This window comes from Pleurodeles waltl, chromosome 12 (genome assembly GCF_031143425.1).
Source record: "Pleurodeles waltl isolate 20211129_DDA chromosome 12, aPleWal1.hap1.20221129, whole genome shotgun sequence".
NCBI lineage: Eukaryota > Metazoa > Chordata > Amphibia > Caudata > Salamandridae > Pleurodeles > Pleurodeles waltl.
Genome location: NC_090451.1, coordinates 301,859,813 through 301,872,386, shown reverse-complemented (window position 1 = coordinate 301,872,386; position 12,574 = coordinate 301,859,813). Strand labels below are relative to the sequence as shown.

The following is a 12,574-nucleotide window of genomic DNA, read 5'->3' as shown; positions in this document are numbered from 1 at the left end:
TAGACTCATGGGTTTAATTGGCGAATTCGGCTCTTTTTTTTGTGAAACGACAGGAAAACCCGGGCAAAATCGGTCTTTCCGAGCGAGAAAACGCAGCCAGCACAAGGACAGGAAAACGAACAGAGATCCGCCATAATTATCTTCTCCTGTAGAGGGAGCTCCGGGTCTAGATTTTATCACAGATAACCACCCCCCCAACCCCATATTCCAATTCTGACTCGAGCCCCCACACAAATACTTCTTAAAATACTTGAAAGGGAGGGAGGAACTGTGAACGTGATAGCATATCCTAAGAGTTGGTTAAATTTGGGGGGGAAAAATAAATGTAAAATCTCTTTACCTATTTAGTATTAAGAGGGAATTTTCAATGAAGAGCTATAGTCACACGCATAAAAGTAACCTCTATAACGGCACGTGCCTACCGCCTGTCAGAAGAGTAGCTCCATTTAACCAGGTGATACCTATGCTGGGTAAGGCTTGCACCTAAGCGCACGCACACACGCACAAACAAACCCTCGTCCCTGTGCTCGCGCAGGCGCTGGGAGCGAGCCGCCTTTCATAAAGGCATCTGTTGAAACCGGCCTCTGCAGCTTTTGAATAGCAATTAGCAAACTTGTGATTTCATTTACATGAGGAGTCGCCGAGAGCCGTCTGGGGCCGGGATCTAAAATGTCTCGCGCCCTCCGCCTTATTCAAGGCTCTTTCCGTTGCGGTCTGGGGGCAAAAACGCCTTTATGCACCGTGGAACGAGTGAATGCGACCTCCAAAGGACACACAGAGATGCAGGGACATGTAGCACTTAGTCCAGATGTAGTCAAAGTGGCAACAGTTCATTTATTAGCTAAAAATATATATTTCTTGTACAATTTGTTTCACACGTATGTACATTTTTACTGTATATACAAAAACAAACATGATTCGCGCCGCCCAAAATTCACACTGGACATGAAAGGAAAAGCTCACAGATTTGCTAATCCAGATGACGACCACAGAAAATCCGTTTTCTCTCTCTTTCATTTCAATACTCGGACATGCTTATTACAATGCGTAACTATACAAGAGAATATTTTTACAATCATTACAACATGAATACAAAAAAATATGTACACGTTAGCTACGAAGAGGAGAGGGCTGATAGAACCATTGCTGCTTCAAGTTGGTTCTGTGGCCTGTTAAAAAATAATACAAAATATACGTATTTAGCAACAGTGTTCAATTTCCAATCATATTTTATTTTTACAAACTACATTTACATTTTTTCAAAACACACTTAAAGTCTTGCCCACTTATGACTATTTATTTTTTAACTTGGATTATAATATTTAACGCCAAAGAAATGCTCTGAATTAAAAAAAAAGACATGGGCAATAACGAGAATTTATTTATTACTCCCAAGGATTATACACCGTAAATTATAAGGGCGTAAAGGACGGTATTAAAAATATCTAAGAGAAAATTTGAACAATCAAAATCTCGCATGTTAAAAAGAAACGAGGGCATTTTAGCAAAACCAAAATGCTACGAGAATGTTCCATTCTTGTGCGTTTTTCTAGTATTCACAAAAATATTAAATAAAAGCCAGTGTCACTGTTACGATGACATATGGTTTGCTCTTCCGCCTCAAAGGACACTTTAAACAAAGTAGAAAAGGATAAAATATGGAATAAGCGTCCTTACCGCCGTTGCACGGGCTGGAAAGCTGTCTTTAACATTTTTTTCTCTACTTCCAAGGCACAGGACCGATCTAAAAAACAGGAAGAAAAGCGGGCCTCTGTTTAACATGACGTCTCTGTTGTTGATTTTTTTTAAATCGTTAGCACTTTTTATGATGATAAAACGCGTCTCTTTAGACCAGAACATAAATATCGGAAGGACTGCAATACCGGTAAAATATACATTTTAATCTAGGTGTATCGCTCTTAAAATGGAGCTTCAGGCATTTACAAAATTATTCTCAGGTCTTTAATAAGTGGAAGATTGCTTCAACAATGGTGAAAATCTGCGTTTTCTGAACATTGCATTTCCTTCCTTTAAACACACTACGCTGACTCCAACAAGACACAGTTTAACTCCCAGGGCTACTGAGCGACACAGGTGGTGTTAAAATGGTTAATAAGTAACATCCGCATATTTCGTATGTTTACACAATACTTCGCGCGACAGACAAATGGGTAACTAACTACACGGCAGAACAGTTTCACTCGGACTTATTACTTTTAAACTTCCGCTGCCTGGCCTCGCCGATCAGCGTAAGCGAACTTGTGGACACACGGATCGAAAAATACGCGGGAATCAAAGGCTTCTTCACTTCGCATTACGCGAATCTTTGTGGCGCTTTTAGTTAGCCGAGGCTTCGCCGAATAATAGAAAAGTACAGTAGGTTTCTTCTTTCACTTTAGTTTAACTACTCAATCGAGATGCCCGTCTGCTTAGTACTTTCAAAGTCATGCAGTTCTAGAGGAACTGGAGTGGTAAACAAAGCGCCCAGGTTCACACGGTGTGGTTAAGTGAGGGAGCACTGATTTTCATTCCCGTCAGGTTGTTCCCGATTCAATAACTGAGTCCCTCTTTTTCACACCTTTTTCCTGTGTAGGTCTTTCTGCATAACTGTAACTAAACGTGTACTTGGGAAAAGGAGATTTTAAAACATATGTTGGCACCTAAGGAGATAGTGTGCTTGAAATGTATGAACCTAGGCACATAATTATTTTTCATAGTTCGTGGCCTCAACACTTTCTGCAAAATGTGTATTTGAAATTCAGCTGCAAAACACACCTAGATAACTTCTGTGGCTCTGGAATATACATAGTAGAGCATATTGGACAGGAAAGCTCTTTTTTGATTAACTAGTGTTTTTTCACTAATCCTGGTGCCTTAAACAGAGAGCAACTTTAGAAACAGACCCCCTCCTCCCCCCAACACACACGCCCGACACACATGCATTTATTTAGATCGTCTATCCACAATATAATACCAGTTATCACCGTTTGATGTCTATATTAATGCCTATTGACAATACCTTGTGTGAAAAGAAATGAGAGTTAATTTGAAGCGTGCTTCACGTCGGCTTTGGGTGGGGGTATAGGGAGGGCTGGCTGAGGCCCATCTGGTATTTGAACTTAGATCCAGGAGTCCGAGCTTCTCATCCCAGATTCCCACAACGGTGTGATCCTAGACACGCCGCGCTTCCTTCTCGGCCCTCTGTTCCCCGACCTATTAACGTTGGGACCTCTTGGGAGCACTAGAACTTAGGGCGTGTAGATTAAAGGGGGTCTTTTTTTTGGCCTGGTAGAGAACGTGTTGGCCTAGGATCGGCAGAGGTGGGTTGTAATGACAGCACCCGTTACTTATGTACCTGGTTTGGTGCATTTGTGTTTTTAGCTAGTAATGGGACAGAAGCAAAGGCAGATAAACCGATCTTCTCAGGATCTCACAATGTGGTGAGGCGGGGGAGCAGAGATCGGAACCTATGTCTTTCGGTTCCATTGCAACTAACCGCAACTAGACTTGCTAGAGTTGCAGAGAACAGATAAGACACTTTTCTAATAGAGGCAATTGGTATGTCAACATACACCTGTGAGAGGTAAGGCCCCTGCGCCGCCACATATCTGTGAACATTCACCTATAGAGGGGTGACCTTGCAGGGTATCAGTCTTCACCTGGGTGTGTGGTGGGAGGTTCTGCGGTACACATGTGAGAACTGTGACTGGGTGACCTGTTTGCTAACATGGGGCGCGCAGCAGAGTTCAGGTATGTGAAAGGAAAGTTCACTTGTAAAAATGTGAGGCTATGTTCAAATACGAGGCGTTATTCTTTATTAATGGTTATTTTTTTACAGCACGGACTAGCACAGTTTCGGGTTCGTAAACTCTGTATATGGCATACATATTTCAATTGTACTCCGTTTATTGCCCTAGGGTTGTAAATATAATTCACTTTAAGGTCACTCAACTAGCAACAGAGTGCGGCTCTGATACCACAACGTGTATATTACACTGTATTTAGTATCACTAAATGTGTGTCCACATTCACCTTTTAGAAGGAAGGCCTCGGGTAACACAGTGAGTGTAGTATAATGTTGACCATATCTTTAAGTGTATATGTCCTAATACACCTTTAAGGAGCGAGAGATCAGAAAGTTAGTGGTGTACAATAGGTGAATTATTCACTCCCCGAGCCTCATTCACGTCACAGGGTGCGCCCTATTGAAACATAGGAGTATATTATACAGTACGGAACACAAATCAGCATCTGTGTACTCAGTCACCTGGGAGGCATTTGGCAACATGTGATTATACAATGGGGTGCATAATTCAGAATAAGTGTCCTCACTCGCCTGTAAAGAGGGAGTCTTTGGGTAACAAAGAGGGTGTATTATACAGTGCAGAACATAGGCCAGTACATGTGTCCACATAATGCTGTGAGGCAGAGGCCTCTGGTAACGTGGCTGTATTAAACAGAAGGGCACATACATTAATGAAAGCTTACCCTTTCAACTGTGAGGCTAGGTCTTTGGTAACACAGTGGATATATTACACCAGGGCCTAAAATTCACTTTATGCTGGGCTCTGGTAATGTAGTGGGCACATTATAGTGTAAGGTGCAGAATTCAGTGTATTTTTCTAAATTCGTCAGAGTGGGGTGGGAGAAGGCCTCTCATACCATACAGAATTGTCTGCAATTCAGTAGATATTTCCTCATTTACCAAGGACGGGGAAATTCACGAACTAGGAGTCTAATACAGAAGGATACATAATTCACTATTTGTTTCCACATTCACCTTGGAAGCCTAATTGGTATGTTATACACAAGGTGGATAATTCAGCGAACGTCTAACGATTCACCTTTGAGATGAGATTGGGGGAGGGGGGTCCTATATGACGGATATTATTAAACAGTAATGTGCATAAATCTACGGTCGTGTCCCCATTCACCTCGTGAGTGGCTAATCCTCTAGTAACACGTAGTGTGTAATATAGAGTATTATGCATAAATCAGTGTGTTTCCTAACTCATCTTTGAGGGTGATATCTCTAGCAACATGATGCGCCAATTGTAGAGTAGTGTGTATAAATCAGTGTGTTTCCTAACCCACCTTTATGGAGTAGTGTGTATAAACCAGTGTATGTTTCTTTATTCACTTCTAATGGTGAGTTCTCTGGAGACATAGTTTGTATATTATACAGAGAGATGCGATTTTCAGGATAATTTCCTCATTTACTTGGGTGAGGTAGGGTATCAGAATGGGTATATTTTATTGCAGGCGGCCTGATTTAGACAGATTTTTTCCTCATTCGCCTTTGGAGGTGTGCTCTGGCAAAGGGGTGAGCATATTAAGTACAGTTCATAGGTCTGTGTGCTCTTAACTCTCCTGTGCAGGATAAGGTTTCTGGTAAATTAGTGAGCACGTTAAAAAAAACTGTATACACCAGCGTGTGTTTTCTAATTCGCCTGGTAGGGGAGAAGCCTGCAGAACATGTGCATCCACATTCACCTGAGAGGGGGGGTGCCTCTGGACATATAGTATATATATTATACAAGCGTGCATACATCACATCAATGCCTGTACTCTCATTAAACTGGAACGATGGGAGGCCCCTGGTCACATAGTGTGTATATTTTTAGAGTACATACATCACTTCCTGTACCCTCGTTAACCTGTGAGGTGGAAAGCCTCTGGACACATAGTGTGCATATTATACAAGACTGCATACATCAGTGTCTGTACACTCATTGACCTGTGAGGTGGGAGGCCTCAAGTGGTATCACGGTAGGCATAACATACCCCAGAGTTCATAAATCAGCCTGTGCATCCTCATTCACCTGTGAGGTGGGAAGCCTGTGGACACATAGTGTGTATATTTATACAAGAGAACATACACCAGTATCTCTACCCTCATTGACCTCTGAGGTGGGAAACCTGTGGTCACAGTGTGTATATTATACAGGAGTACATACCACAGTGCCTGTACCCTCATTAACCCACAAGGTGAGAGGCCTCAATTTGGTATCACAGTGGGCATAACACAGCAAAGTCCATAAATCAGCGTGTGCATCCTCATTCACCTGTGAGATGGGAGGCCTCCGTGCTCTGGGCCTGCTGCTCCGCTTGCCTCGCCATGGCGGACGCGATGCTGGCACCGGAAGCCACGTGGGAGGCGCTGAGTCCCTGCAGGAAGTGGCTGGAGCTCAGCAGTGACAGCTGATGGGCCGCCAGGGCCCGGTTGGTCCAGTTCTGGAACTTGCTGCCGGAGCAGGCCAGCAGTCTGTGGTGGGGCAGCATGTTCTGGGGGGCCGGGCCCTGGGGGGACCTGCGGGGATTGTCCGGGGTGGTGGCCGTCTCGGCCAGGGACCAGATTTTGGGTTTCTGGGCCTGGGCCGCCGAGGCACTGTTCTCGGCCGCCGCCAGGGGGCAGCCGGGGGAAAGGCTGTCCAACTTGAGCGGCTCGCGCGCCGGCGCGGGAGCCTTGGTTTCCGGGGAGAGCTCGCGCTTGTCCGCGGGCCCCAGGCCCCGGCTCTCGTGCACCATGGTCTTGAGGAAGTGCTCCTCGCGCCCGCGCAGCTCCTCGAAGCCGTCCGAGGCCTCCGAGTCGCTGCGAGGCTCGGTCTTGGAGTCGGAGAGCAGGTCGGGGTCCTGGTCGTCCAGGTCGTCCTTGCTCTCGATGTTTTCGGTGTCGATGTTCTCCAGGTCGATCTCCTCCTCGTCCTCGTGCTTGTCCTCCTCCTCTTCCTCCTCGCCCTCGCGGTCGCTGCCGTAGGGGTTGCCCTCCTCGTCGGTGCGGCTGCGCGGGGCCCAGGTCATCTTGTTCTCCTTCTTGAGCCGCCGCCGGGCGTTGGCGAACCATGTGGAGACCTGGGTGAGGGTCATCTTGGTGATGATGGCCAGCATGATCTTCTCGCCCTTGGTGGGGTAGGGGTTCTTGCGGTGCTCGTTCAGCCAGGCCTTCAGGGTGCTGGTGCTCTCGCGGGTGGCGTTCTTGGGCCTGGAGGGGTCCCCGAACTGGTACTGGCCGTAGGGGTAGAAAGCCGGGTGGTGGTGGGCGAAGGCGGCGTGCTGGACCCCGGGGCTGTCCTTCAGCTCGTACTGGGCGCCCTGCGGGCAAGAAGGAGAAAGGAAACGTTTTAGAGACAGAGAAAATGAATTATTACAAGCCAGGTCGTGCCTGGCAGCGCTGTCACCCGCGGCGGGGCTCCCACAGCACTGTGCTTTTGTACTGTGCTTTGCAGGCCTGCGGTCAGGGCGAGCTCACGTCCCTGAAGAGTCAGGGCCTTCTAAAGGCAAACGAAGACAGGGACTCGAACGTTAAACATTTTACAAATGCATCATCAATCTTCAAAATAGAGCCTTTCTTTCGGACTTTAGTTTACGTCACTCGCAGTCCTCGAGCTTAGATATTTAACTGTAAATAGAAGCCGGAAATATGTTCAAAATAGCAGACACCAATGGTATTTGCCGTGCCAGTGACGCTCTGAAGCACACTGGGTCTCCGGGTACATAATATACAATACGACAAAAGGCCCTGTGTGAGTTTCAGGTAGGGAGACGTCGTCTGTAGTGAAGGGTTCACTTGAACACTTTCTGACAACATAGAAGAATCCGAAACACGTCTATCTTACCATTTAAAGCACTGGTGTGTCATAACCCCCTCAACATATATCTAAACCGGAGACCCGGGTAGTGAGCCTGATCTCTATTATAGAATTTGGAGGGTTTCGATGTCTAGTAATATTGAGCCCTATATAAACTCAACTACACATACACCGTGAATAATAAGGTCGTACGGAGACAATGCATTTGGAGTTTCTTTCTTATATATTGCAGTGTTAACTGCATTCTTGCCACAAGGCATCGCTGGAAACTTGTGGCTCAATAACCTGTTTTGCATCTCCACGGAAACATGTAGGTTAGCCCAGAACGACCCTCGCGCCCCTCAAATGTAATCAGCGATAGTGTGTGTGGTTCTCAAGAACACTTGTGAAGAGGAAGTAATTACTTAGCTTAAAAGTAAACGCAGCAAAACAGAATGCTTTACACGGTTCGAACAAGCGCCTGGCCTACAGACGTCGAGCACCCCTTCCATTTTTAGACACTTTTCTGCTCCTAACTGAGTGTCCCCTGGGCACCATGTCCGGTGAAGTGTACTGAATAGTTGAATACATGTTTGCTTCCACATTAATATGATCATTTTTTTTTCGTGTTGTGGCTTGTCGGGGTGCAGAGAGAGGGCTTTGCAGCCGCGATTCGTAAGGTATGTTTTCTGCAGTTATTTTCAGTGTACGATGGAATATTTTAAAGTTTTACAGGCCAAGATTGTGTTTCTGCTGTTTTCTAAATGCCCATTTTCACCACACCAGAAAGGCCAGAGGAGGAAGGGAGCCATGGACAGCATCCGCTTTAAAGGCTGGGGCTTAATTAAGAATTCGCGCGACCACGGTGCAGATCCTATGTGCGGAATTCAGTCCGCGACTCTTGGCCAGCGGCTTCTATGCGGTATAATGTGATAATGGCCTGCGACAAGCCTCCGCACACCAGCAACAAGGAGTCTAGACATACACAGACGGGAGTTCATCTGAGGGGAGTCAGCACACGCTCGGGCTGTTCTGTTTCTTTAACGCCGAATTTTCATGTCAAGGAATACTAAAATTCTCATTCGCTCTCCCCGTTCCAATTCAACCTGTAAAGTCTCTTAATTTCCACAATATTATAATTGCAAGAACGTCACATAAAGCCATCATTCACTTTCTATTTTGCCGTCAGTTTCGATTTAAAAAAATATATATATATATAATATAACTGGATATTCTCTTCCTGAACGCTGCGCCCCTGTAATCCCGACTATATAGACCAATATGTCACAGAATGCCTAAATAATCCCACCACACACAGAAAGTCACTCACACTCTAAGCACGTGCGCACTTTCGCGAGCTTTAAGCAACCCAGAATTTATTGCCACACAAGTCCACAACTTATACATATCATTTCCTCTCTGACCCATTTTCCTGTTTGGGGCTGGGGGTACAGAATACACACGGGAAATTATCAAGAGGGTGCCCTGAATGGCTGCAAAATGTCTCCTCAGGTATTCGAAAGGAGAGGGTCCCCGGATCCCGGACTCTAGGCTCTTACGCCCGGAGCAGGTCTCCTGACACCGTCCACGGCTTGCCTGGCCTCGCCCACACCTCCTCAACTACTTGCCTCAATGTCGTGGCCTCGTCCTAGCTTCAACTACTCCCCACTCCCCCATTTATCGTCTTTGAACCATCACCTCTTTCTTCGGTCACCAGTTTATGTTCTGACCTCACTCCGTCTCTCCTTGAAGAGCCCCCTCCTGCCTGGCCCTTTTAAGTTCCCTTCAGGATTTCTTCGTTGAGTTCAGTAGGACTCTTCACAGTTTATCCCTCACATTCCCTGGAGTCTTCACCGCCCCATCCCTTCCACGATTGTCCACTACCCCCTCATATGACAGTTTCCCTCTCCTCGGTTTACTTCTTAGGTTCCATCTTTATGGCTTCATCTTTTCTTTGCCCCCCCCCCCCCCTTTCGGCCGTATTGACTATATTCTGTCTCTTTCCCAAAAGGCTCCCATCCCTTTCTCTTTGTGCTCTCTCGCCCCTGTTATAACTCTCCCTCTGCCCTGTTAGCCCTCCCTCATCGCTGTCCCTCTTCCGTGGTACTATCTTTGAGTACTATGCGGGCTCTCACATCACCCTTTGGCCACTTCTTCTCTCTGACCCCTTTCTTTAGGTACTGTCTGTTTGGGCACACTCTCTCTGAGCTTTCTTTACACTTTTTGGTCACTTCTCTTTGGCCCATTCTTTGGATACTCTCTAGGATCTCCTCAAACTCTTTGGTCACTTCTTCTCTGTGACCCCTTCTTTCGATATCCTGTTTTGGTCACGTTCTCTGAGCTTTCTTTGGCCACTTCCTCTCTTTGACCACCTTCTTTAGATACTCTCCATCCGGGGCACCTCTGTGCTCTCCCTCGCTCGTCCCTGACTTTCTTTCCCCAGAGTCTCTTCTCGCAAAGCCCTCGTTTCACTCTCTGTGGCTCTCTCTCACGCACTTTCAGCCCTCTCTCTTCTCGCAGTGCTCTTCCCTGCCCCCCCCCCCCCCCCCCCCGACTCCCTGAGATGCCAGACTCACCAGCTGTGGGAAGAGGGGTAGCTCGGCGCTGTAGGGCAGGAAGGCTCCGTAGCCGGCGTAGGGCGATCCGTACATGGAGGAGATGACACTGGAGAGGGTCCCGGACGGGGGCAGCTCTGTCCCGCCGCGCCCCGCCGGCTGCGGCCGCTCGGAGCCCGGGTACAGCGGCCGGATGTACTGGTAGCCCAGCTGCGGGAAGGACATGGTGCTGGAGGCGAGGGCTCAGCGCCCAGAGCAGGGAGTCAGGGGCGCCCGAGCCCCGCCGCTGTCCCGGAGCCGCTCCGGCAGCTCTCCCGATCCACCGTGCCCCAGAGCTCTGCAACACTGGGCGGCGCCTGTCGGGGGAGGACCATAGGACACCAGGCGGAGCCCCTCCTCGAGGCTTCCGTGGGCAGGAGGCCCCCCTCACCGCAGACAAGAGAGGGCTCTTCTTACTCTGGAGGCGCCCTCCACCTACACTGCACAGGCTTCCCTCCTTCTACTCTGGGTCCCAGGCAGCACTCCCTGGCACCCTAGACTCACTGGAAGCCCCTCCCTCCTGTTACACTGAGGGTGCGGGGGCAGTTCCTACCCTGTCTCAGCCACCTACCCTTGCACTGTATGGTCAGCAGGGGTCCCAGGCTGTGCTTCCCCTTGCTCTACCCCTGGGGGGTCTCGGACAGCGGCCCCCTCTTCAACTTAACCCCGGAAAGTCTGGGACTGTAGTTCGCCCTTCCCTCAACCCCGGAGGGTCTCGACCAGCAGGTCACTCTCCTTAACCCTGGAGGGTCCCAGCAGCTCTCGCCTTTCTTTGAAAGTTCAGTGGCTCTTAAGACCTGTGGTCTCGGGCAGCTGTGTCCCTGGTGCCCTCTCCTCTCACTGTGGGCATGAAAGTATCATGGGGCAGAGGCAGCAGGGTTCCGGGCAGTTGTCCCCTTGGTGCCCTGTCCTTTCACTGTGGGCATGAAAGTACCATGGGGCAGAGGCAGGGGGGACCCGGGCAGCTGTCCCTCTGGTGCCCTCTCCTCTCACTGTGGGTATGAATGGACGTGGGCAGCAGGGTCCCGGACAGCTGCTTTCTCTCTCGTCTCTCCGCTCACTATTGATCTGAGGGGACCCAGGTCAGCTCCCAGCACATCCCTCCAGATTATTGGCACTCTCGCCTCTGATTGACAGGCTGGGCCCGCCTCTAGGCCCCGCCCAGCCCCCCTCCCCTTGAATCTGTTTACTGACGCTCGCACCGCCGTTCAAGGCGGCCCAAGCTCGGCCAATCAGCGCGCTCGCTCTCTTTGTTTTACAAAAGGCTGTGCCGGGCAGTCCCCCTTCTCCTCTCGCGCTACGTGTGCTCCTCGCTCGCCCTTGCACAAAAGTAATGCGCTGGGCAGAGGTAGGGAAGCGCTCGCTCCAGGAGAGCCTCTGTGCCCAGACAATAAGCATACGAAGGAAAGTGTTCTTTTTATTTCGTGTTTGCATGTGACCTGGGGTCCTTTGTCTTGTTCTGCCTTCTTAAAGTATTTAAATTGCATAGCAAATAGCACATGGTGGGGTACAGTTTGCTTTAAGCACACGCATATCTATCTGCATGTGAGCATGTAGAGCGTGTCATGTATATTTAAACATATATGTGCAGTACACCTGTGTATAAATATTAACGTGTTATGCGTACATTTTATAGGAAATGACACGGTTTTATCCGCATGTCTGCACATTTCACTTGTACACACGTAAGTTACGTGTTTTTTTAAATATGTGCACTCCCAATGCATATCGGTGTAGAAAGTGGCCTGCTCGGGTATGCACAAGTTTGTCTGTAAAGGCCCACGTGCATATACAATACACGTGTATTGTTTGTGTTTATGCATATATTTACATATATAGTCACACTCGTATGTGTACGCACACAGAGCATACAATGTACATTTAATGCACATATGCGTGCATACATGCATATTAATTACTTTGTATATTTGTATTTTACTTCGAGTGCGTGATTTATTTGTTTATAAGTGTGTTTATCGTGCCCTAACCTTGTATATACTCAAATAAGTATATGCGTAAAAGCAGGCGTGCGTGTATAATATTCTTGCTCCTATTTACGTCCTTTTTATATACGCATTCACAGTCTTACATCACGCGTATTTAAAGACCAGCTTCTGCCATGTGAGCAGTATGATGATGCATAGAGTGTACAGGCCGTCGCATAGCGCCTTGTGTAACAGAGGACTCCCGTGAGTGCACTCTGCCTCTCTTGAGGGATGCACTGGGTGCAGGTCTACTCCGATGCTGCAGCGAGGCAGATACAGTAGCAAATCCGCTTTAATTTAGTTCTAATCGAGGGCTTCAAAGCGCTGCAGGTCCCAAATCGACATCAAAGCAGGCAGCTTAACCCTCGCCGGAGGGGGGGGCAGCCCCCGGCGCGTTGCACAGGAGGAGCGAAGGCCGTGCACACTG

The 12,574-nt window shown here is 48.1% G+C and overlaps 1 protein-coding gene across 1 annotated transcript; it reads right to left on the bottom strand.

Annotated features, from left to right (window-relative positions):
• Positions 1 to 814: 814 nt before the first annotated feature.
• IRX3 (iroquois homeobox 3) lies at positions 815 to 11,265 on the bottom strand. The gene is made up of 4 exons (XM_069216296.1): positions 10,145 to 11,265; positions 6,066 to 7,092; positions 1,678 to 1,744; positions 815 to 1,169 (listed from the first exon to the last, which is right to left on the bottom strand). The coding sequence occupies exons 1-4, from the start codon at positions 10,346 to 10,348 to the stop codon at positions 1,115 to 1,117; spliced, it is 1,353 nt and encodes a 450-aa protein (XP_069072397.1). The 5' UTR covers positions 10,349 to 11,265; the 3' UTR covers positions 815 to 1,114.
• Positions 11,266 to 12,574: the final 1,309 nt, after the last annotated feature.